The 26,963-nt window shown below is 43.4% G+C and overlaps 1 protein-coding gene across 1 annotated transcript; it reads left to right on the forward strand.

Annotated features, from left to right (window-relative positions):
- Positions 1–5,364: 5,364 nt before the first annotated feature.
- On the forward strand, positions 5,365–25,194 carry LOC142198296 (cytochrome P450 2B11-like). Its single transcript, XM_075269266.1, has 10 exons — positions 5,365–5,512; positions 7,790–7,977; positions 11,569–11,731; positions 11,919–12,068; positions 13,466–13,626; positions 15,377–15,553; positions 17,419–17,560; positions 22,077–22,258; positions 23,269–23,410; positions 23,612–25,194. The coding sequence occupies exons 2-10, from the start codon at positions 7,804–7,806 to the stop codon at positions 23,788–23,790; spliced, it is 1,470 nt and encodes a 489-aa protein (XP_075125367.1). The 5' UTR covers positions 5,365–5,512; positions 7,790–7,803; the 3' UTR covers positions 23,791–25,194.
- Positions 25,195–26,963: the final 1,769 nt, after the last annotated feature.

Genomic DNA, 26,963 nt, shown 5'->3' on the forward strand with positions numbered 1-26,963 from the left:
CTAATGGGAATCGATATTCAATCTCGTAGTCGAATACCGATGCTCTACTCAAAACGAATATCAAATCTCATATTTTGCTACTCGTTTATCTGTAACTAGGGATGGCTGGGTCCCAAGGTGAACATTTGCCCCCCCCCCCCCCCCTCCCTCGCACAATACACATTCCTGCACACAATTGTGCCCCATTGTGGATCACCCATGAACAATTATACTTTGGGAGTCTTTTCAGACCGGAGAGTATATTGATTGGAGTCCCAGGGGAGAATACAAGCTTAACACAATGCTACTTACCACCTCTGGGCTATGCCACACACCCCACTAATTTCAGCCTTCTCCAATATTGGTAAAGACGACAAGTGAGTGCAATCTGTGTTGTGATGCATAATGAAGCAAGCCCAGCCTAGGTGATGTCTGAGATGGCAACAAACAGGCCAGCAAACTGCCAGAGTGCAGGAGAGGTAAGTAACTGTGTGTGTATATATGTGTGTATATATATATATATATATATATATATATATATATATATATTCACCACCATCAATTGTACTTGGTTATCTATCTGATCTGTTGTTTTTGCAAGGGTTCTACACAATGTCTGCTGCAGAGGAGTCAGTGGACTTTATGTCCTTTTCCAATGTTGTTTAACTATGTGAGGACGGGGAAACCTTGGAGAATTTCCTAGTATAAAAAAAAAAAAAAACTACAACGCATGCACATAAATGTGAGCTGAGGTTATTCTACACAGGACAATTTGCTTTAATATTACACAAGCTTTTGAGAGATGAGGAAAGGGGGACATGAGGTGCCATATTTATATCTCACATGATCTTCTAATTATCTACAGAGACCCCAAAATATAATCTGAAAATTTTGAAGACTTCATAACAAATTGGCTGAACAGATTAGAATGAAATTTGGCACATGGATTGTAACCTCGATTAAAACTTAGGCCACTTTTTATCCCCTTAAGTGACATGGTTTCACGACTGTTATGAATTTATGTTCACATACTATATTATACTGCTCTTCTCCGCTTCGGAGAAAGCCAGGGCTGTTATCTGTGTAAGCACACACTAACCCTCAGTGTACATGTATTTGCATATTATCTGATCTGCTCCAGGCAGTGATGACACACTGACATGGGCAAACACCTTTAATCCAAATTCGCAGTTTGTCAATTTGAAAAAAGAAAATCTAATTAGTCGCAAACAACGACCGCTATGGAGGTAGCCAGAAGTCAACATAGTTCTCCTCAAGCTGAGCTGAGGGGGATCATCGACGACAACAACACATGCATTATATGGTGGAACAATTACAGGCACGGTGCGAAGAACAACTTCAGTGCCTGGCCAGCTTGAGAGTTGCCGAAACGCCGGAGCATGCTGATCAGCAATGCCAAAACACACACATTATATGGCATCCCATTGAGCTGCTGAGATGCCGGAACAATCACGGGCACAATGTGAGGAACAAGTTCAGAAGCAGGACAGCTTAAAAAGCGCCAAAACACCAAAGCAGGCAAACCATCGATAGCAGCAATTTGCTAAATATAGGCGTATCATCCACTCAACAACCCGCAGACGAAGTTGCGGGCAGAGGCTAGTATGTGCGTACGTGTGTGTGTGTGTGTGTGTGTGTATATATCTCCCTATATTATAAACATGAATTTCTGTCTGTCTGTGCTCTAATGCGAACCAAACGACTGGACCGATCTTCACCAAATTTGGTACAGAGATACTTCAGGTATCCGGGAAGGTTTAAGACGAGACTCCAACTCACTCGGACGTACCATTGCTGAGATACAGCATTTCAAACACAGTGCCCCCCCCCCTTAGCCAATACAAACTTGCAAGACTTTCACTCATATTCCAACTGCAATACACACGGTCACTCCACATGCACAATACAACACTGATATCCAAGCTGAGATACACGCATCAGAGGATTAGATACACAGATCAGCAAACAGTATCACACTGCAGAAGATTAGATACACGCGTCTGCACACAGTCCCACAAACCAGAGGATTAAATACGCGCTTCTGCACACAGTTCCACACACTGAAGGATTTGATACGTGCATCTGCACACAGTTCCACATGCCGAAGGATTAGATACACGCGTCTGCACAAAGTACCACACCCCGGGGGATTGGATACATGCGTCTGCACACAGTACCACATGCCAAAGGATTGGATACACGCATCTGCACACAGTTCCACGCACCAGAGCATAAGATTTGCACGTCTGCACACAGTACCACATGTCATCGGATTAGATACGCGCGTCTACACACAGTTCCACACTCCAGAGGATTAGATACGCGCGTCTGCAGACAGTTGTACACGCCATAGGATTAGATACACGTGTCTACACACAGTTCCACACACCAGAGCATAAGATATGCACATCTGCACACAGTACCACATGCCGCAGGATTAGATATGTGTGTCTACACACAGTTCCCCACGCCGTAGGATTAGATACGCGCCTCTTCACACAATACCACACAGGGCAGGATTAGATACGTGTGTCTGCACACAGTACCACACTTTGGAGGATTAGATACATGCCTCTGCACACAGTACCACAAGCCAGAGAATTAGATGTGCGTCTCAGCACACAGTACCACACGGGGGAGGATTAGATACGCTCATCTGCACATAGTACCACATGCCAGAGGATTAGATACGCACATCTGCACACAGTACCACACAGGAGAGGATTAGATACGCACATCTGCACACAGTACCACATGCCAGAGGATTAGATACACACATCTGCACACAGTACCACACGCCATAGGATTAGATACGCGCGTCTGCACACAGTACCACATGCCGTAGGATTAGATACGCGCGTCTACACACAGTTCCACACGCAATAGGATTAGATACACGCCTCTTCACACAATACCACACAGGGGAGGATTAGATACGTGTGCCTGAATACAGTACCACACTTTGGAGGATTAGATACATGCCTCTGCACACAGTACCACAAGCCAGAGAATTAGATACGCATCTCAGCACACAGTACCACACAGGGAGGATTAGATACGTGCGTCTGCACACAGTACCCCACGCCAGAGGATTAGATATACGCGTCTGCACACAGTAACACATGCCGTAGGATTAGATACGTGCGTCTACACACAGTTCCACATGCCGCAGGATTAGATACGTGCCTCTTAACACAATACCACACAGGTGAGGATTAGATACGTGTGTCTGCACACAGTACCACAAGCCAGAGAATTAGATACGTGTCTAAGCACACAGTACAACACGGGGAGGATTAGATACGCGCGTCTGCACAAAGTACCACATGCCTCAGGATTAGATATGTGCCTCTTCACACAATACCACACAGGGGAGGATTAGATACGTGTGTCTGCACACAGTACCACACTTTGGAGGATTAGATATATGCCTATGCACACAGTACCACAAGCCAGAGAATTAGATACGCGTCTCAGCACTCAGTACCACACGCCAGAGGATTAGATACGCGCATCTGCACACAGTACCACATGCCGTAGGATTAGATACACGCGTCTACACACAGTTACACACGCCGTAGGGTTAGATACACGCCTTTTCACACAATACCACACAAGGGAGGATTAGATACGCACATCTGCACACAGTTCAACACACCAGAGGATTAGATAAGCACGTCTGCACACAGTACTACATTCCGTAGGATTAGATACACGCGTCTGCTTACAGTTTCACATGCCAGACGATGAGATACGCACGTCTTCACACAGTTGTACACGCTATAGGATTAGATACATGCATCTGCATACAGTACCACATGCTGTAGGATTAGATACGCATGTCTACACACAGTTCCACACGCCGTAGGATTAGATACGCGCCTCTTCACACAGTACCACACTTTGGAGGATTAGATACATGCCTCTGCACACAGTACCACATGCCAGATAATTAGATACGCGTCTCAGCACACACTACCACACTGGGGAGGATTAGATACGCGCATCTGCACAAAGTACCTCACGCCAGAGGATTAGATACACCTGTCTGCACACGGTACCACAACGCCAGAAGATTAGATACACGCATCAGCACATAGTACCACATGCCGTAAGATTAGATATGCACGTCTGCACACAGTTTCACTTACCGGAGGATTAGATACGTGCCTCTTCACACAATGCCACACAAGGGAGGATTAGATACACACATCTGCATACAGTACCACACGCCGGAGGATTAGATATGTGCATCTGCAAACAGTACCACACCAACAAGGATTAGATACTTGAGTCTAAACACAGTACTACACGGGGAAGGATTAGATACAGCTTTACTCCAGGTATCCATAACAACTGATCATAGGTTTTTCACTGATATCCAAAATGAGATACACACAATCACATGACGCTTATGGACATACACACAAACCACATACAAAATACACCAGTGTAAAATTGGACATTTCTTATGGGGCCACTACACAAACATAAAATGTAATATACCCGTGCGAAGCCGGGTCCTCCCTCTAGTATATATATATATATATATATATATATATATATATATATATATATATATATATATATACACACACACTTCTGTTTTAGCTTTTAAGATTCCCCCCACTCCAACTCTCGCATTATTTTAATGGTAGAGTTCTGTTTATTATTGAATGTATTATATTATATCCCCATAAACTTATTACGTGAACACTTAAGTGTTTGTCACAGTGATTACACTGCTGACAACTGCTGACACTTTTACTTTCAGCTTTCTAGGGGTTAATATTGAAGGGGTGGAGCTACCAGAGTTAACCACACCCCATGTAAATCCTCCTAGTGCTGAGGACAAGAGAGAACAACAGATCAGTGCATTGTCTCTCCTGTACAAGAATCCAAGTAAGACGACACATTACTAATCTTTACTATTTTCTTTGTGCCTTTGCTCTGAGATATTTTCTATGTAATATAATGATATCATGACAATGTATCTCAGCAATCTGTTTACTGAATGGGACATCTTACAGGATCTCTTAAAGGGATTTCCTGGGGTTGTTTTTTTTGTAAATGAATCTTAATCTGTATATAGATGATAAATTGTAATGTAGAGGGTATTGTATGCAAATTCTTAGATGTTGGTTGGGATCGGTGAGCTCTATTTTGCATACATCTTTGATACAGTCTTTGGCACAACATGGCCAATCTATTTTGATAAAAAAAAGTTCTTGGAATGTTAAACAAATGGGTGTGGATACTCAGAAAAATCGGGTGGGTTTAAATGTGCTAAGATGGTGTCGAAAAATACTGACTCGATGTATGTCAACTGACCGGACAACTCATATCAGTCGGCTACCCTCTTTGAGACTTTCATGACTGCAAAGCACCTGTGATCTCTCATTCTGGGTCTATTTTGTAGGCAGAGGTTCAAGAAAAACCTGTTCAAAGGAAAGAGAATACAGCAGAAGCTTTACGTGAGGGATTCTTTGATGACCCAGAAGTTGATACAAAGGTGAGGAAAGGTGATGCCCCCTAAAGACCATTTGGATAAGGAATGGGACGAGTTTCAGAAAGAAATGCTTCGAGTCAGCGCTATCTGATGAAGGGGTGAAGCCGTTTGTATGACTTCAATACTCGAAACGCGTCATCATTAGAGATGAGCAGACAGTAAAATGCTCGATATTCGATATTCGTTTCGAATAGCCGCTCAATATTCGACTATGCAATAGAATATCGAACCCCATTATAGTCTATGGGGGAAAATGCTTCGTTTCAGGGGATCCCACCATTCGACTCAGGAGAGTCACCAAGTCCACTATGACACCCCAGAAAATGATGTCGGGATCCCTGTCAGCTTGCGATGTGCCGGAGCTGACTTTTTCCCATAGGAATGCATTGACCAGCGTTGATTGGCCAGTGTACTGCATTCAGCCAATCAACGCTGGTTCTGCCGGAGGAGGCGGAGTCTAAAATCAGTCCACAGCAGTTTCCGTTCTGGTCTGATTTTAGACCCCGCCTCCTCTGGCAGAACCAGCGTTGATTGGCCGAATGCTGTATACTGGCCAATTAACACTGGTCAATGTATTCCTATGGCGAGATGAAGCAGAGCTAGCCGTGCGGTCAGCTCGGCTACTCCAGACACTGGAGATGAAGCAGAGCTCAGCTTTTCTACACCCAACAATCCCTCCAATTACTCATCCTGTCACACACACAGCTCTGCACTACTGCCAACCATCCCTCCAGCTACTCCTCCTGTCACACACACAGCTCTGCACTACTGCCAACCATCCCTCCAGCTACTCCTCCTGTAACACACATCTCTGGTGTAACAGAGCTCAGTGCACACTCAGCTCTGCTACATCTCTACACTCTGTTGTAGAGATGTAGCAGACCTGAGTGTGCACTGAGCTCTGCTACACCAGAAATGTGTGTGACAGGAGGAGTAGATGGAGGGATGGTTGGGAGTAGTGCAGAGCTGCTACACCAGAGATGTAGCAGTCCGATGCAGCAGAGCTGAGTGTGTTAGCTCTGCTGCATCGGACTGCTACATCGGCCAGCTCTTCTACATCAGGCCGTGCAGAGCGCACGCCCAGCTCTGCTTCATCTGCGATGTAGTAGTGTCAGATGTAGCAGTCCGATGCAGCAGAGCTGAGTGTGTAGTATCAGACATTACTACATCAGAGATGAAGCAGAGCTGGGATTTTAAAGACGATCGTATTCACTACACAGCTGTGTAGTGATTAACCCCCTCCCCCCCCACCGGTGTCCGCTTACCTGCAGCTCCCTGTTCTTCTTGGTCTGGCTCGGTCCTCTGTCCGGTCTTCAGAGCGCCCTGCCCCCCTCTCCCCCAACTAGTATTATAGAGAAGGTGGGGCTTAGGAGAGTGTAGGCGGGTACTGGGAGGGGAAACGTGAGTGGTGGGGTGGGGCTTAGTGCTGCTGGAGAGTGTGGGTTCGGAGACGTGAGTGCACCACTCACGTTTCCCCTCCCAGTACCCGCCTACACTCTCCTAAGCCCCGCCTTCTCTATAATACTAGTCGGGGAGAGGGGGGCAGGGCACTCTGAAGACTTGTGGACAGAGGACCGGACCAAGAAGAGGAGCTGCAGCTATGTAGGTAAGTGGACAATGGTGGTGGTGGTGGTGGGGGGGGTTAATCACTACACAGCGTGGGGTCCAAAAATTTAAACAATTTTTGGCCTACATGCTGTGTAGTGAATAGGATCGTTTTAAAATCCAATCTCTGAATAATTGGAAATTGGATTTTAAAAACGATCCTGAAATGTCAAGATCAGCTCAACCCTAAGTGCTGGCGATGTAGCAGTGTCCATTGTAACAGAGCTGGACCTGCTACACACTCAGCGCTGCTGCATCTGATTGCTACATCGGTAGAGCTGAGTGTGTAGCAGGTTCAGCTCTGCTTCATCTCGGCATAGGAATGCATTGACCAGCGTTGATTGGCCGAATGCTGTACTTCTGTATGGCATTCGGCCAATCAACGCTGGCCAATGCATTCCTATGGGAAAAAGTCAGCTCGCGCATATCGCAAGCTGACAGGGATCCCGATGAGATGGATCCCCAAAGAGTTGTGTGAGTAACATTCCCCCCTAAATAAAGGTAATCCCTACCTAACCCTGCCTGTAGATCTGTCCCTGTCTCACAGTCACAGTCAAATAATCTTGGACATTGTATCAGACTAGGTAAATGTTCCTCTATCTGGAGTTACAAGTAATCTTTGTGCCCAATATTCATTGTTCTTACACAATGGACTATCATTTCAATATTTTACAGGACTCCTATTCACCATGGATCTGGTCTCAGTTCTTCTGTCCATCATTGTCATCTTATTTTTGGCCTATACTTTCCAGAAGCAAAAACAAGGAAATAACAAAAATCTTCCACCTGGACCAAAACCTTTGCCGATCATTGGAAATATCCATATCATGGACGTAGGAGCACCCCATAAAACATTTATGCAGGTAATACTGAATGGCCTCAATGTTCACAGGGTATTGTATAGTCACCTTAGAACATGGAAGAATTAGCTCACTTGTAGACAAATGTCATCCATTGGTTCCTCCATTGAAATCAATGGATGACCTCAGCTTAAGACCCTATTCACACAAAAGATGAAAAACAGCCATGTAATATGGCAGCTTCAAGGACATATTGATTTCAATGTGTCAATTCACATCAATGTTTTTGATGGTCTGTTTTAACAGACTGTCAAAAAATAGACCATGTTAATGGATCCCTCACTAGACTGAAGTCCGAGAGATATGTGAACATGGATCCCAGACAGATGCCAAACGACCTTGAAGATTTTGTCCATTTTTCATGATTTAGATTTTGTTTTTTTATACCATTTATGTGAATGGGGTGTAAAGGTTAATTCTTGTTATGTTTTCCATCTTGGTTACTGATTGATGTTGTAAAAATTTTCCACCGCATTTGTGCCAAAGTCTTAGTTACACATTCTGCCACCACAGATTTAGGCACCATGCCAGGTCTCGAAACGTCCATAATAAACCAAAGGGTTGGTCAAGCTTCATCGTTATACTATGGCAATTCCAGCAAAGACTTGTAGCTTGTGAATGGAAGTCACCAGCAACTGTTATATTTCATTTGTTGATTTTTACCATAGTAATAAAATGTCTTTTATGTCAGTCTATATCTATGGATAAATTTGGAGATGCTCATGAGGACAACACTTGTCTACATGTCCAAATATGGGTGGCCTGGGGGTTCCTTGCTTAGAAACACTATACATGAACCACAAAGGAGAGACCCTCACCCTGATGAACTCAAGTCATTTATGTATCATATGGGCATGGTGGTCTCTTCATCTGACTGTCCACTATATAATACACTGGCCTCTATTAGAGAGATGTTTGTGGCTTCTCCTGGTCCAGGTAGATGAACCCGAAGTAAGCAGTAGCCCTAATCTGAAAGGAGTTGTCAAAACTTGCAACTTGCAACCGATGAAAGGGGAAAGAGATATCAATTTTCTTATTCATCGGGGCAAGAATGGAAGACCCGGGAGCAGTAGACAGTTTTCTACTTTTGTGTTGAACGCTGGCACTTCTATAGGACTTTTACACTATATACTATATTGTTGCAGTGTGTAATGGTGGAATATTATAACATTATTAGTTAAGCACCAGCATGGATGTATTTGCTCAACCTATTTGGGCACCATACAATATGACAGTGCATGGTATGGACGATTGTACCTTGTATCACCACATATTCAGGTTTATTTCAAGTATCTCTTGACATATGACAAACAAGTGCTCTGACTCCTGGCCTGTCCCTGGACTCTGTCCTTCTAGTTCCAACTTCTATTTTGTTCCTACTATTGCATTAGGTCTATGGCTCCATCTGTCCACATTTGTCTTGTCCTCCTGGCTCTGATCCATGACTGTCTAGACACAATCCAGTCCAGTACTCCAGACCTCTCGTCCTCAGGCCGATCATATAGTGTGTCCTCCTGGGCAGTTGTTGCTGCTGTATTTGGGGAATTGTTGACTTCTCTGGGGACAGTGATCTTGGGATCACTTTGGTGATATTAAATAGTCATAACCATCTACCTGTTATGATGGGTTCCCACTATCTTCACAAGATGAGTCATTAAACCCCCTCCATTGGGTGTATGCTTTTACCCCATTAAAAGAAACCGAAAAAACATTAGGGCTTCCATCATGTCTTTTACTTTTTGGAAGAAAAAGTCCTGCATGCAGCACCTTTTCTTCTGTTTAAGAGAGGAAACGATGACCGTGTCCACCATGTTTTCTTACATTATACTCAATGGGAATGGACGCCAGAATGGAGTGGGATCTGTCTACATCTCTTACTCTACCACTGTTGCTCTTGTCCTAGATTTAATAATAGTGTGAACATAGCCACATAGATACAGTCCTATGAAAAAGTTTGGGCACCCCTATTAATCTTAATCATTTTTAGTTCTAAATATTTTGGTGTTTGCAGCAGCCATTTCAGTTTGATATATCTAATAACTGATGGACACAGTAATATTTCAGGATTGAAATGAGGTTTATTGTACTAACAGAAAATGTGCAATATGCATTAAACCAAAATTTGACCGGTGCAAAAATATGGGCACCTCAACAGAAAAGTGACATTAATATTTAGTAGATCCTCCTTTTGCAAAGATAACAGCCTCTAGTCGCTTCCTGTAGCTTTTAATCAGTTCCTGGATCCTGGATGAAGGGATTTTGGACCATTTCTTTCTACAAAACAATTCAAGTTCAGTTAAGTTAGATGGTCGCCGAGCATGGACAGCCCGCTCTCAAATGATCTGAAAACAAAGATTGTTCAACATAGTTGTTCAGGGGAAGGATACAAAACGTTGTCTCAGAGATTTAACCTGTCAGTTTCTACTGTGAGGAACATAGTAAGGAAATGGAAGACCACAGGGACAGTTCTTGTTAAGCCCAGAAGTGGCAGGCCAAGAAAAATATCAGAAAGGCAGAGAAGAAGAATGGTGAGAACAGTCAAGGACAATCCACAGACCACCTCCAAAGAGCTGCAGCATCATCTTGCTGCAGATGGTGTCACTGTGCATTGGTCAACTATACAGCGCACATTGCACAAATAGAAGCTGTATGGGAGAGTGATGAGAAAGAAGCCGTTTCTGCACGTACGCCACAAATAGAGTTGCCTGAGGTATGAAAAAGCACATTTGGACAAGCCAGCTTCATTTTGGAAACAAAAATTGAGTTGTTTGGTTATAAAAAAAGGAGTTATGCATGGCGTCCAAAAAGAAACAGCATTCCAAGAAAAACACATGCTACCCACTGTAAAATTTGGTGGAGGTTCCATCATGCTTTGGGGCTGTGTGGCCAATGCCGGCATCGGGAATCTTGTTAAAGTTGAGAGTCGCATGGATTCCACTCAGTATCAGCAGATTCTTGAGAATAATGTTCAAGAATCAGTGACGAAGTTGAAGTTACGCCGGGGATGGATATTTCAGCAAGACAATGATCCAAAACACCGCTCCAAATCCTCAGGCATTCATGCAGAGGAACAATTACAATGTTCTGGAATGGCCATCCCAGTCCCCAGACCTGAATATCATTGAACATCTGTGGGATGATTTGAAGCGGGCTGTCCATGCTCGGCCACCATCTAACTTAACTGAACTTGAATTGTTTGTCCAAAATACCTTCATCCAGGATCCAGGAACTGATTAAAAGCTACAGGAAGCGACTAGAGGCTGTTATCTTTGCAAAAGGAGGATCTACTAAATATTAATGTCACTTTTCTGTTGAGGTGCCCATACTTTTGCACCGGTCAAATTTTGGTTTAATGCATATTGCACATTTTCTGTTAGTACAATAAACCTCATTTCAATCCTGAAATATTACTGTGTCCATCAGTTATTAGATATATCAAACTGAAATGGCTGTTGCAAATACCAAAATATTTAGAACTAAAAATGATTAAGATTAATAGGGGTGCCCAAACTTTTTCATAGGACTGTATAGTGTTTTGATACAGTTGGGTAAGTCATTTTTTATTTTGCTAACTCTGATCATTTTTATATTCAGTTGGCTAAGAAGTACGGCACGGTATTCACTGTCCAGCTAGGAATGTCTAAATCAATCATCCTATGTGGTTATGACACCATTAAAGATGCCCTAGTAAACCATGCCGAATTCTTTTCAGAAAGACCATATATGCCAATTTTTTCAACAACATCAAAAGGTTATGGTAAGTCTTTGTACTGATTTTGCTTTAGGAGGTCTCCTGTTTAGGGCAATCATCTGTAGAGATACTATAAAGGTTCCCATTGTCAGAGGTCCTTAGTAAATTGTGATTCCGACCCCCATAAATATAGATTCCATACATCATTCTTGTACACATTGTGTATCACATGCTGCATATTCTTTCCAATCAGGTGTTTTCTTTTCCAATGGAGAGAACTGGAAAGTAATGAGAAGATTTACACTTTCTACACTACGAGATTATGGAATGGGGAAGAGAACCATTGAAGACCGGATTACTGAGGAGTCTGAATGCTTAGTCCGGACATTAAGATCATATGAAGGTAAGGGGTTCAGTAGTGACTTACCCTGTAAATACTTCATACTATTTAATTGATAAGATGACTTTTTTTTTTTTTTTTTATATATTTAGCTGTATCAGAATGCATTGCACTCCATCTCTGTAACAGGTTCCAGAGAGGAGGCCAATCATGGCTATATAACATAAGTAGAAGGTCCATGGCACTCCAATGTCTTGCGTAAATGCCAAGTACTTATTAGAGATGAGCGAACACTAAAATGTCCGAGGTTCGAAATCCGATTCGAACAGCCGCACACTGTTCGGCTGTTCGAACGGATTTCGAACTCCATTATAGTCTATGGGGGGAAATGCTCGTTTCAGGGGTACGCAAAATTTGATAAAATTATACTTATCAAGTCCATGTGTGACGGTCGGGCTGGATTCCCCTTGAAGTCTTCTCTCGGCGCAGCGCCCCCGCAGCGTCTTCCGGCTGGAATTCACTCTGCCTAGGCATCAGGGCCTAGGCAGAGCCGACAGCGCATGCGCGGTCGGCTCTGCCCGGCCCAACGCCTGAGCAGAGTCGACTGTGCATGTGAGGGCATGCCCGCACATGTGCAGTCGGCTCTGCCTAGGCCGGATGCCTAGGCAGAGTGAATTCCAGACGCCACAGGGACGCTGCATGGAGAAGACTTCTAAAGGTAAGAGAAGAACCAGCGTTGATTGGCAGAATGTATAGCATTCTGCCAATCAACGCTGGTTCTGCATCGAACCTTAAACTTCAAACAGCTAGTAGTGTTCGATCGAGTAAGAGTATCTCGAATACCATAGTATTCGATCGAACACCTACTCGATCGAACACTACTCGCTCATCTCTAGTCTGGGTTTTTTTCTCCTAGTATAGAATGGGTCCCTTGGTGAGAGTGCACGGTAAACTCAATGCTGACGCCTATTGCACTATTTTAGATAACAGTGTGCTTCCTACAGTATGGCAGTTCTATGGGTCAGACCAATGTTACTTCCAGCTGTCATGTAGCGAGGTCTACCATGGCTTGGTACAGTTACAATCAGATTATCCGACTGGACTGCCCAGACTTGAACCCTATTGAGCACCTCTGGGATAAGTTGTATTGCCGAACTAAGGGATGCAGCAGCCAACCTTAATTGGTGAAAGAACTTACCTGTCTTCTCCAAGCTGAATGGAATAAAATACCACTAGCCATCATACAAGGACTTGTGGAAAGCCCCGAAGGGTTGAGGCTGTAATTGCCTCTTGGACCAAAGGTGTCCACATACTTATTGGTAGACAGTTTATATCCTCTTAGGTTTAGGTGAAATCTCGGGTGCACATTCTGGGGGTCAGCAACATATAATGAAGAAATCAATAAGGTGTGTTCAAGACATCAATAGAACAACAATATATTTTTATTTTTTTATTATTAGGAAAGCCCTTTTCAGATGTGAGCAGTATTAATGCAGCTGTAACCAATATCATTGTGTCTCTACTGCTGAGTAAAAGGTACGATTACGAGGATCCGACCATACTGAGGCTTATGAATTTAATCAGTGAAAATATAAAACTTCTAAGCAGCCCCGGAGTCATGGTAAATGGTTAATATATTGGCTTCTCATATTATGCATTTACTTTGTGTCCTTCATTACCTTCCTCATAGGTGGACATGTTAAATATGTGAATTACAGTCAAACAAACAGGAGATCAGTTATCCAGCTTCCAAAAATTATCTGCAAATACATCCACAGCAGTGCTAAATCCTTACTGTTCACTTGTGCAGCCTTTTTTCGGTTTATTTTACTTGCTTCTCCTTGTATTACTGTTATTTACATGCAGAGAATCTGTGAACAAACTACATTTCCCATGATTCATCTGCCTGCTCTCTCACTCTGTGTACCCCTGTTAGGACGTTGCGGCAGGTGCGGCCAAAAGAGCAGGGTCGCAGCCTGTTCCACTGTTTCTGCTCAATCCAGCATGCATGGGGTTAATTCCCTTGCAGCCGATAGGTGTGGTTGGTCTTCTGACTGAAAGTGGTGCTGGCCTATGTGCACCTATAGTGGACACCATGACTTGGTGTTTGGATTCGCCTTCCCTCTATTTAGGGAGGCAGGTCTGTTCGCCCAGTGCCTTAGCCTAAATCCAGAATTGTGCACAGCAGAGCAAGACATTAGTTTTGTCAGCAAGCTGCCTTAGTCAGGGTCCCTAATGATCCTGTACAAGTGTACAGATGTATTTTGGCAAGAATTGTATATTCCAGGGGGAACTCCTACCCTAGTCAGTCTGCTACTTGTGGTGCTGCAACTACAGGTGACTGTGGTGGGTGCGGCATAGTAAGCTACTGGGAGCAAACGGTCATACTTCGTGTTTGTCTTGCAGTAGAGTAACTGCAAGACTTAGAATTCATTTAAGCGGCTGTGTTCTGCAGTGGCAGATTCTCTATGTAGCTAACAGAGAAGCACCTAGTTTGTGTTGTAGCCCGGCAGTGAGGTTAACTGTTGGGCCTTGTTCACACCAGTGCGCCCTGCAATTCAGAGCCCAGTTGGGCTTCACGGGCTTTTGTTTATTTTAGTTTTTTTTTTTTTTTTTTTAATAAGCCCACTGACTGTAACAACCCCTTCCTTCTCCACTGTCCCCTGCAAATAAATCACAGGTAATAAATCACTCCCACATCCGAGGTCACATGATGTTATGATGGTTCATTTGCTGCTTAAAGCTGGATAACCCCTTTAAGTGTGGCCATACCTATATCTATCTATGCAACTACTGCAGAGGTGCCAACTGTCCTGAATTTCCTGGGAGAGTCCCTGATTCTCAGAATTCAGGCAAATGTGCTCCAACATGGGACATGCATTATCTATCAGTTCACCCTTTGCAGATTAGATCTGCAGAGCCCTTTAATAGCCTCTCGCTCTCTATTCAGACAAATGTGGGTCCAACTACTTTCTATAGTAAGTTTTCTAGCCACCTAATCCAGATCCATGGCACACTGGGCACAAGCCCATATTGTTCACAATAACAGTAACTGTGTATTAATAATGTCAACAACAAACTTAAACTTCAGGACCTCCCAGCTCCAGTCATGTGCTTATAGGTCCTGCACACATATAATAATTCAGCATATACCGTACAATGCAACACAATAAAGGTTCTCTCTTGAATTAAAGGAAGGGTTAAATACATGTCATCAACATGCATGCCGTTACTTTGCAAGTACAGTACACTATGTATTTCTGTATCTATGGTTTTATGTAACTTTTTTGGAACAAAGTAACACTTGGGATCTTCTTAATGTTCAATTTATAATTCAGTGTTTAATTGCTTTTTTTTCATGTATACTGTAGCTGTACAATAGTTACCCATTTCTGGCAAAGTTGTTTCCTGGACCTCACCAAAAGATTATTGAAAATATTAAAAACTTTGAGGACTTTATAAGAGCAACATTTACAAAACAGAAACAAGAGCTGGATGTAAATGACCAGAGGAACCTCATTGACGCCTTCCTAACCAAGCAAGAAGAGGTACGTGAGGACTTATTGCCGATAATTATTAAATATTTAAAGAAAAAGATGTAAAAAAATAACAGAAATTTAGTAAATATAATGAATTGTGCAAAAAATATAACTTGACCTTTCCCTTGAATGGCAAGTCTAATATTTCGATAGGTTGTAGACCAGGGGTGCTCGCACTTTTTCAGCATGTGAGCTACATTATAAACTGACCAAGGGATAAGATCTACTACACACTTCTTGTGGGTGGGGCCTGTGGGCAGGGACTGTGGGCGGGGCCTTAGGCAGGGCGGAGTGTGAGAGCAGGAGACAGCTCTCTGGTGTCTGCTTGTTCACAGCGCAGGCTGAGAATCATCTCTGGACACTGGCAGGCCGGGGCCTTGCACTCATTTTCAGTCAGGGCTCCAGCGGCCCTGCCTGCAGGTGTCTGGAGATGACTCTCAGCCTGCGCTGTGAACAAGCAGCACCCCGGCTCCCTTCATCCCTAAGAGCGGGGAGCGCGTCAGCCCCCAGAACTGCTGCTGCCCGGACTGCAAGTGTCCGGAGTGCTTGTTCACAGCGCAGGCTGAGAATCATCTCTGGACACTGGCAGGCCGGGGCCTTGCACTTGTTTTCAGTCAGGGTTGCAGCGGCCCTGCCTGCAAGTGTCCGGAGATGACTCTCAGCCTGCGCTGTGAACAAGCAGACACTGGGAATCCCTGGCTGCATCCTGCAATCAATCGGTAGCTAGCAATTGATGTATTGGGCACCCCTGTTGTAGACTATGGGGGCTTGTTCTTCTATTCGACTGATATAAAGCATGGTGGCAGGATAAGATAATCCTTTAATAGTCCCATGGGGAAATTCAGAGTGTTACAACAGCATGGATAATACAGTAACATATTGCAAGAAAGAACACATGCTAATACAAGCTCAGAGTAGCAGATAGGAGTCATAGCCAATAAAAAGAAAAGACTTCAGCCTGACCGCGATTGGGAGGAAGGATCTCTGATAGCACTTGGGTGGTTGATGATAGAGAGCCATGGTTGATATCTCCAGACACATGGACACAAGGAGGAGGCACAGCATGTAGCACATTACAGGTAGAATCAGCTTTTACAGAGGTGTGGGACATATGCAGCTATCACCATAACGTGATAATTCCTTGGTAGGTAATAAGATTTCATTCTCACAGATGATAGTTCAATATCCTTGCAGCATGATTGTTCCTTAAATCACTATGCCAGGAATTTCACCATCTTTCATTTACAAATATTGCAAGCCCTCCACCTTTCTTCATACTGCTGTCAAGTCTTCTATCTGCCTGAAGAAGTCTTAAGCCATCCAAAGAGACGAGAGTGCCGGAATGATTATTTCTCCATACCACATCTGCAACATACTTTCTCCTTAACTCATGGGGGAATGGTTGGTTTCTAGGCTGTAACAAAGCCCTTCCACGTGTACTCAGGAAATTCCTATCTACTGGCTGCAGGCATCTTCCAAGCATAAACAACAGACACAAAGGATTCCTTTGAAAGTTAGAAAACTCCGCAAGTTTTTCAAGTCCAAATAAGTAGCTATTCATGATGCAATGATTCTTGAGTAGAGGATTATTGTAGTGAAAGACAAAAGAGTGAAAAGGAAAGATAAGGGTCACTCTCAGCTTGGAGCTGCAGTAACAGGCTGCCACTCAAGCAGCGCCATCTTAGTATAAAAAATACTGTAATTGGTCAACAAATGATTTAGTGACTTTAAGTCAAAGAAACAACCTTAATGTTTTTGGGTGCTGGTTTTTAATGCTATAGATTGATTTACTTTATATAACTGAGATTAACATTCTAAATTACAAAAATTGTAGGTAAGACTATTTACTATAATTTTTGTCTTATTTTTTCTAGGGAAAACTTGAGTCCACTCAATATTATCACAATGAGAATCTAACAACTCTGGTTGTAGATTTGTTTGGAGCTGGAATGGAGACGACATCCACCACATTGAGATGGGGTATTCTGCTCATGATGAAATATCCGGAAATTCAACGTAAGAAATATATCTTTGATAGGGTTATAAAAAAAAAAAAAAAAAAAAAAAACAATCGTATAGTGTTTTCTGAAGTTGGAATATTTGTTTCTGGGACAACCATTATAAGATGAGTGTATTGTAGCTTGAGACATTAACTCTATGGGAAACCAGTATAGAATCCCAACTAGGGTTGAGCGATCGGGATCGGGAAAGATTGGATCCAGATCGACGATCGGGATCTCAAGATCGGCTCAACTCTAATCCCAACATCTAAAATGTTGACTGAAGAAAAAAATGTAGGCAAAAGAAAAATAGCATAACTAATACAGATAATGCAAGTCTTTACATGTAACAGTCAGAAAAAGGTGCTGAAATCTGTAGATGGCGTTTCATGTAGAGGACAGGAGCTTCTTCAGAGTTCAGTAGGACCCTAGACACACGGTCTCCCAGACTAAATAAAGTTGCCTTCATCTGGTGTCCAATGGAGCAGTTCATTCTGCTATAGGAATTATAAAGAATTGAACTGTATGTATTGTTCTGTAGAGTAGGGCAACTAGGCAGCCATTAAGTGCACAACAAGACTTTTTGAGGGAGTCCAAAGGTGCCTAACCCTTGAAGAGTGTACAGACCTTATCTTTACTTACTGGCTGTCCATTGACGCAACTAATATTGACCAACTGGTTTTGCTCAGTCCCTGATTCCTTTACCAATGTATCGGATGATTCTAATTGCATCAACTGTGTAGGTTCATGGTGGCTGTAGGTTCTACCAAACCCTCTGGCACTCATCATGGACTGATGTAGTTTAGAGGGGGCCTGCAGTGTGGAAAATGGTGGTAGTAGATGGTACTATTGCAACATTCCCTGTGGTAAAGTCTCCTTGAGCCTAATGGTAGTTGGGGTACCATTGATGTTGATGGCTGCAGGACTGATACACAATAAACCGTGCAAACAACTCACCTTTACAGTACTGCATCATTAGCAGATGACCAATTATAGTACCTTTGGGGTGGGTGAGAGATTGGACTTATGGACTGAGTGGTCAGCTTATAAGATGACCATTTATGGTATAGGAGTTTGAAGAAATGCTTATATACTGAGCTATATAGAGTGATCAGCATAGTATATAGAAATAGAGACAAAAGCTACAGAGTGAACCTCCTATAGATGCACAAGAAATACAAGAAAATTGATCAGTAAAACATTAACCCCGTCATATCAAATCAATAAGAAGATATGTTTTTGTGCAAAAACACTTACTATTACAGGTACTCCCTGTTGTCCATCATTCTCCCTATCTAAGTGTACATTAACCCCTTAACGCTAAATCACGTACCTGTACGTCAGGGAATGTGGTTAGTTCCCGCATTCCCACGTACCTGAACGTGATTGAGATCGCACGGGTTCAGAAGCAGAGCCCGTGAGATCTCCACGGGAGGCTGGCTGTATCTGACAGCCAGGCTTCCCCTGTAGCAGCAGGGACGGTGATTGCACCGACCCCCGCTGTTTAACCCTTAAGGTGCCATGATCCATAGTGATCATGGCACCCTAGGGGTTTGGCCGGGCTATAAAGCAGTCTGCCGGCTGCATAAGGAGTCTGTGTTAGCTGTAATTTACAGCTACACGCTGCTCCTTAATCCCTCCCCCCATCGGAGCGAGCTCCGATGGGGGGAGGGTTAACCCCTTGGATGCCAGGACGAGTGGAAGCTAGTCTATGCATCTGCATAGCTAGCTTCCTCTATAGACTGCAATACACGTGTATTGCAAGTCTATAGTTAGTATAAAACCAGTGATCCTCTCTGATCGCAGGTTCTAGTGTGCTTACAGCACAAATGTAAAAAAGTTTTTTTTAAAAAAAAAAAATAAAGTGTGTAAAACAAACAAACAAAACAAACAGTTACATTTCTTGTAAATCTGGAAAATCGCTGTTACACTTGTAAGCCTTGTAACGTTCAAAATAAATTAAAATACCATCAAAAGATGATGCCGATATAAAGCAGAGATATGGGAGATAATATTTATTCATGTATTTGGATGGTATAACTATCTGCCTGAAAAGCAGAGAATTTCACATTTTGAAAATTGCAATTTTTTCCAAATTTCCATCAAATTTCCTATTTTTTTAATAAGTAAATACAAAAATATTGATTAGTGTTTACCACTAACATGAAGTATAATGTGTTACGAGAAAACATTCTCAAAATCACTTGTGTAAGTTAAAGCGTCTCAAAGTTATTGCCATTTAAAGTGACACATGTCAATTTTGAAAAAACAGGCCTGGTCCTTAATAGAGATGAGCGAACACTAAAATGTTCGAGGTTCGAAATTCGATTCGAACAGCCGCTCACTGTTCGAGTGTTCGAATGGGTTTCGAACCCCATTATAGTCTATGGGGAACATAAACTCGTTAAGGGGGAAACCCAAATTCGTGTCTGGAGGGTCACCAAGTCCACTATGACACCCCAGGAAATGATACCAACACCCTGGAATGACACTGGGACAGCAGGGGAAGCATGTCTGGGGGCATAAAAGTCACTTTATTTCATGGAAATCCCTGTCAGTTTGCGATTTTCGCAAGCTAACTTTTCCCCATAGAAATGCATTGGCCAGTGCTGATTGGCCAGAGTACGGAACTCGACCAATCAGCGCTGGCTCTGCTGGAGGAGGCGGAGTCTAAGATCGCTCCACACCAGTCTCCATTCAGGTCCGACCTTAGACTCCGCCTCCTCCGGCAGAGCCAGCGCTGATTGGCCGAAGGCTGGCCAATGCATTCCTATGCGAATGCAGAGACTTAGCAGTGCTGAGTCAGTTTTGCTCAACTACACATCTGATGCACACTCGGCACTGCTACATCAGATGTAGCAATCTGATGTAGCAGAGCCGAGGGTGCACTAGAACCCCTGTGCAAACTCAGTTCACGCTAATAGAATGCATTGGCCAGCGCTGATTGGCCAATGCATTCTATTAGCCCGATGAAGTAGAGCTGAATGTGTGTGTTAAGCACACACATTCAGCACTGCTTCATCACGCCAATACAATGCATTAGCCAGTGCTGATTGGCCAGAGTACGGAATTCGGCCAATCAGCGCTGGCTCTGCTGGAGGAGGCGGAGTCTAAGGTCGGACCTGAATGGAGACTGGTGTGGAGCGATCTTAGACTCCGCCTCCTCCAGCAGAGCCAGCGCTGATTGGCCGAATTCCGTACTCTGGCCAATCAGCGCTGGCCAATGCATTCTATTAGCCCGATGAAGTAGAGCTGAATGTGTGTGCTTAGCACACACATTCAGCTCTACTTCATCGGGCTAATAGAATGCATTGGCCAATCAGCGCTGGCCAATGCATTCTATTAGCTTGATGAAGCAGAGTGTGCACAAGGGTTCAAGCGCACCCTCGGCTCTGATGTAGCAGAGCCGAGGGTGCACAAGGGTTCAAGTGCACCCTCGGCTCTCCTACATCAGAGCCGAGGGTGCGCTTGAACCCTTGTGCAGCCTCAGCTCTGCTACATCAGAGCCGAGGGTGCGCTTGAACCCTTGTGCACACTCTGCTTCATCAAGCTAATAGAATGCATTGGCCAGCACTGATTGGCCAGAGTACGGAATTCGGCCAATCAGCGCTGGCCAATGCATCCCTATGGGAAAAAGTTTATCTCACAAAAATCACAATTACACACCCGATAGAGCCCCAAAAAGTTATTTTTAATAACATTCCCCCCTAAATAAAGGTTATCCCTAGCTATCCCTGCCTGTACAGCTATCCCTGTCTCATAGTCACAAAGTTCACAGTCTCATATGACCCGGATTTGAAATCCACTATTCGTCTAAAATGGAGGTCACCTGATTTCGGCAGCCAATGACTTTTTCCAATTTTTTTCAATGCCCCCAGTGTCGTAGTTCCTGTCCCACCTCCCCTGCGCTGTTATTGGTGCAAAAAAGGCGCCAGGGAAGGTGGGAGGGGAATCGAATTTTGGCGCACTTTACCACGCGGTGTTCGATTCGATTCGAACATGGCGAACACCCTGATATCCGATCGAACATGTGTTCGATAGAACACTGTTCGCTCATCTCTAGTCCTTAACATACTTTTGGGCTGTGTCCTTAAGGGGTTAAATCTTTCGCTTATCCACCCCTGGCTGTGGGGTGTAGACCCTAAAAAGATGTCCTGTCAGTGATAAGAACAAGTAGTATGTGCTGCTTACTGGAGTCTTTTTGTTGTTTTGGGGTCATGTGACTGTTTATTACTCTACTTTAGCTCAATTCACACTAAGATAACCCCTGGGCAGGCTAACCATCCATAAGATAGCTACAGGGTGACTACTGGTCAAATGGAGACAATATAACACATAGATCATATAGCAAGTCGCTCTGTGATAGAATATCACAAATTGTGTTGTTATGAAAAGCTGGTCATCTCGTGCCTCTGGACATGTCTAATCAAGAGCAATGGTAGGGAAGGACACATCTGTATAGACATGTTATCAAGGACTATACCATTGTATTACACACTCTATTATGCATGATTTTTTTTTTCTTGTTACAGAAAAAGTACAAAATGAAATTGAACGAGTGATGGGATCGGCCCGCCCTCAAACAGAGCACAGGAAAGAAATGCCATATACAGATGCCGTCATTCATGAAATTCAAAGGTTTGCGGATTTGGCACCAGTTGGCTTACATGGAACTGCTCAGGATGTCACTTTTAGGGGCTACTTTATTCCTCAGGTATCTTTTAGCTGTTTTGGTATATTGGGTCATTAAGAAATTAGAAGACCTTTCATGTCCTCACTAGAGATGAGCGAGAAGTATTCGATTGAGTAGGTATTCGAATGAATACTATGGTATTTGAAATACTCGTACTCGTTCGAATACCATCACTATTCGCTGTAAAGATTCGATTCAGGCAGCAGGCTCATCCTTGCTAGTTGGGAGAGCTGGCAGCTTGCGTTTATGCGGGAGCTGACTTTTTCTCATAGGAATGCATTGACCAGCGTTGATTGGCTGAATGCTATACAGTATTCGGCCAATCAACGCTGGTCCTGCCAGAGGCTCATCTGTGAGGAGGCGGAGTCTAATATCGGACCAGAATGGAGACTGCTGTGGTCTGATCTTAGACTCCGCCTCCTCACAGACGAGCCTCCCGCAGAACCAGCGTTGATTGGCCGAATGCTGTACTCTGGCCAATCAACACTGGTCAATGCATTCCTATGAGAAAAAGTAAGCTCTCTCGTAACAGCAAGCTACCAGCTCTCCTGACTAGCAAGGACGGGCCTGCTACAGAACCAGCGTTGATTTGCCGCAGGCTCGTCTTTGCTAATCGGGAGAGTTGGCAGCTTGCGGTTACGAGGGAGATTACTTTTTATCAGCGCAACTGCAAGCGCTGTGCAGTTACAGCGCACGGACACCATAGACTATAATGGGATTCGATATTCGATCAAGTAGTCAAATATCTAGGCTCTACTCGAAACGAATCTCGAATCTCAAATATTTCACTACTCGCTCATCTTTAGTCCTCACCAAAGCTATAAAGCCAACAGTGTGTTGAATTCAGGTTTTCCTGGTATGTGCCCCAATGCTGGAGATATCGGTGCTGTTAATTTCGGCACCGATATCTCCCCACTGTCAGATGGGTGGACCTTACAGCCTAATGTCATCACAATGCTCAGATTTATACCATTCTAGTATCATCTTTTAATTCATGTTTTTATATTGTGTATATCACTTATTTCTTCCAGGGAACAACTGTGATAGCATTGCTGCACTCCGCCCTCAGAGATAAGGATTACTTTAAGAAACCGGATGAGTTTTATCCAGAACATTTTCTTGACTCCAATGGAAACTTCAAGAAGAACGAAGCCTTCATCCCGTTCTCAATAGGTAATTAATTTATTCTTTTAGATTTATCTTTAGACTTGTCTTTAGATTGAAATATTCATATTCTTATCATATAGAGGATTTATAGCCGCCAGAATACAAAAAGGCAACATCAAAAACTGTCTTTAAATCCCAAACTGGTTTGGTTCTCAGGGATTAATGCCAAGACAAACCTAAATCTGAAGTATTTATATTCCTTCCTAGGTAAGAGAAGTTGCGCTGGTGAGACCTTGGCTAAAATGGAGTTATTTCTCTTCTTTACGTCATTGTTGCAAAACTTTACGTTCCGTCCACCACCTGGAGCCACGTTGGACCTGACCCCGGACCAAGGGTTTACAAATGCTCCCAAGCCTTATAAAGCCTGTGCTGTTCCTCGTAGTTAGATTACGATTTCCATCAGTCCTTTATGTCATCTTTATGCTTTTTTTTGTTTAACCCCTTCCTGCAGGCATTTTTGGATTGTCATTTTTCATTTCTGTAGATTTGTAGAACCAGCGTTTTCGGACACAGGGATACCTAATGTGTCAGTGTTTCACAGTATTTAAGTATAATAATAAGACTCCACACACCTATATGGTGGTCTCTCCCTATGGAGTGACGATATCCCCTCAACCCTGTCTAAGCCTCTCCCCTCTGCCAGATCAGTCCTCTCTGCGCCAAGCTGATGAGATGCAAATACAGCGAAACGGCTGTCCTTGGCTGAGAGACTGTATCTGGTTAAATCCCAGCATTATTGCAAACAAAGGCCTCTGAGAAGGTCGGCATGATGTTAAAGGGAGCGCCCTCTATAGGTTTTGCTTGACTGAGACTCTGTCTTCCTAATTACATCATGGAAGATAGACTTGCACATTCTCAGTCAGCGCCCTCTATTGGTGTGCATACTTGAGGCACTGGTTTCCTAATTACATCATGGAGGGGGGGATTTGAACTTTTATTTTATTTTTTTTATATTTATTTTTTACTTTTTTAGACTCTTGAACCCCGGGGGGTCTGATCAATAATGCAATGCATTTCAATGCTTATGCAATGCAAAAAAAAGTCATTTCTATTGCAGACATTGACCAAGGTGCCAGAAGAGTTAATGCGTTAGTGCCGGGTGTCCACTGTATAGAACATTAAACATTAAAAAGATGTAAAGATTCTGACACATACAGAGCCATATATCAAGGAGTGAGGAAACTTTTTCAGTATTGGATCTACTTTTTTTGTGGAGTTTAAGTAAATTGATCTTTCACCATATCAGTGTGTAATATGTGATGGACAGAGAATGTTTTTTTTTGTTTGCCCTTTTTGTAGAAGCCCCATTGTCCCCAAGATGGTGGTAGCCACAGTTACTTACTGCACTTTATTAACACTTATACCTTCTATGGAGCTTTATCCTTCTGCCCTGGTCTAGTCCAGTCTATATCAACCACCATGGAGTGTGAGACCTGAAGTAGCGATGGCCAAGACTCATAAGTAGAGATGAGCGAGTAGTATTCGATCGAGTAGGTATTCAATCGAATACTATGGTATTCAAAATACTTGTACTCGATCGAGTGTACTCGCTATTCGAATGGAAAAATTTGATGCAGAAACAGCATTGATTGGCCGAATACACCAATCAACGCTGGTTCTTCTCCTACCTTTAGAAGTCTTCTCCGTGCAGCTTCCCCGCGGCGTCTTCTGGCTCTGAATTCACTCTGCCAGGCATCGGACTACGCATGCCCGCGCTACAAGAAAATGGCTGCTTTGACTGTAAGCGGCAATTTTCTTGTAGTGCGGGCATACGCAGTCGGCTCTGCCCAGGCCCGATGCCTGGCAGTGTGAATTCAGAGCTGGAAGACGCGGCTTGGACACTGCCCGGAGAAGACTTCTCGGAGGATCCAGCCCGACCCTCACTCGTGGACTTGGTAAGTATAATTTGATCGAATGTTGCCTACCCCTGAAACGAGCATTTTCCCCCCATAGACTATAATAGGGTTCGATATTCGATTCGAGTAGTCAAATATTGAGGGGCTACTCGAAACAAATATCGAATATCAAATATTTAACTATTCGCTCATCTCTACTCATAAGTCCTTATATGATTCCTGCAAGACCATTTTACTCCACAGGACTGGAAACATGGCCAAAAAACCACCAATTTCAAGTGACACTTTTTCTTCTATTAGATTGGCCCTCAGTCTAAGGCATGGCAACTGTCTTGTTGAATACAAGTGTGGTTGGAATGTGGTTGGTCAAGGCCGGCTGGGCAAAACGTCTACCTACACTTATTTTTTAGTAAGCAATATAAAACTATAAACTAAAAAATATAATAATAAATTATGAAACTCTTAGGGTTAGTTCACACAGAGTTTTTTGCAGGTGTATTTTGATGCGGAATCTGCCTGCAAAAAAAAGGCTCTTATTCATTTCAATGGGAGTCACTCTCTTTCTTCCCGCTAGCGATGCCCTATTTTCCCGTGGATTCCGGGGCTGAGACAGCTGCTACATCCGTGGTGCGAGACTCACTCCCGATTAGGCCCATTCATGCAGGCCTAATCAGGAGCATCGGCATCCCGTTGTGGCTAACCGCACAGAGTTCACATGGCACAAAAGGTTTCCTCCGTGTGTACGTATCCTAATAGTTCAAATTATTCATAGCTTTAGATTTCTACTATTGGGAAAATGCAGAAAAACGAAGCAATTCTACCATTTTTTTTACGTTTTATACCGGTGACAATTGTATTGTATGGATTGTTATATTGTCACCAAATATATCTGTTATTTGCTATTTGTTATGCTTGTTCAATAAAATGTTTTAAAAATGTGGTGGTATAATTTTTCTGGGCAGAATCTTTTTTTTTTTTTTTTTAACCTTCCCACCATGACAGCACCGACACCAGAGAAATTGACCCTAATAGGAACAGTAACACAGATTAAAAGCACCCCCATCCCCAACCCCTCACCTCCTCAGTGTTTTCCTCAGGTCGAAGAGGGTTCTCTGATGAAGGTCTTATCCTGGTGATAAGACAGCAAGGGATGACCACTTTCCAGGTAGCCTTTCTGTATGAAGTCTTCTGTTGGGGTCCAGACTTGCTGGTGAACAGAGCTCCAGGGGAGTTTAACTTTTTGGCATCACCATGCCTGACCCAGGTTCTCCATATGAGTGGGTTCTTCCCGGAGCCTCCACTGCTCTTTCCCTTCTGCGTCTACTGTGGTGTTCAGGCAGCACAGTTCCCAGCGTTGGCACGTATGTGACGTGGACATCACAGGCCGGGAAATTTGAAAAGGACCGACTGGATACTCCTGTATAGGCCAGAATGTTCCTACTCCCTCTGTTCCAAGCGGGGAAGAGACACTATTCTATGGCTTTACTATGTCTTCTGCTGAGTGTCCAGCTTCCTCCGAGTCTAGGGAGCTAGAGTCAGACTCAAATTATCATCTTCTAAGTCAGTGATAAGTATTGTCTCTATTGACTATAATGTTTTTGAAAAACGTGAAGTTCCCTCGGTGTCTAAAGTAGACGATAGGGAGTTGTTCTCCATACAAATATTATGATTGTAGGTCTTGTTCCACAAAAACGTCAAGTCTT

Source organism: Leptodactylus fuscus, chromosome 3 (assembly GCF_031893055.1).
Source record: "Leptodactylus fuscus isolate aLepFus1 chromosome 3, aLepFus1.hap2, whole genome shotgun sequence".
In the NCBI taxonomy this organism is placed as follows: domain Eukaryota; kingdom Metazoa; phylum Chordata; class Amphibia; order Anura; family Leptodactylidae; genus Leptodactylus; species Leptodactylus fuscus.

Coding starts and splice junctions, on each gene's coding strand:
- LOC142198296 (XM_075269266.1), top strand. CDS start 7,804: ATGGATCTGGTCTCAGTTCTTCTGTCCATCATTGTCATCTTATTTTTG. Junction 17,561..22,076: donor GAAATATCCGGAAATTCAAC/GTAAGAAATATA, acceptor TTCTTGTTACAG/AAAAAGTACAAAATGAAATT. Junction 22,259..23,268: donor GGGGCTACTTTATTCCTCAG/GTATCTTTTAGC, acceptor TATTTCTTCCAG/GGAACAACTGTGATAGCATT.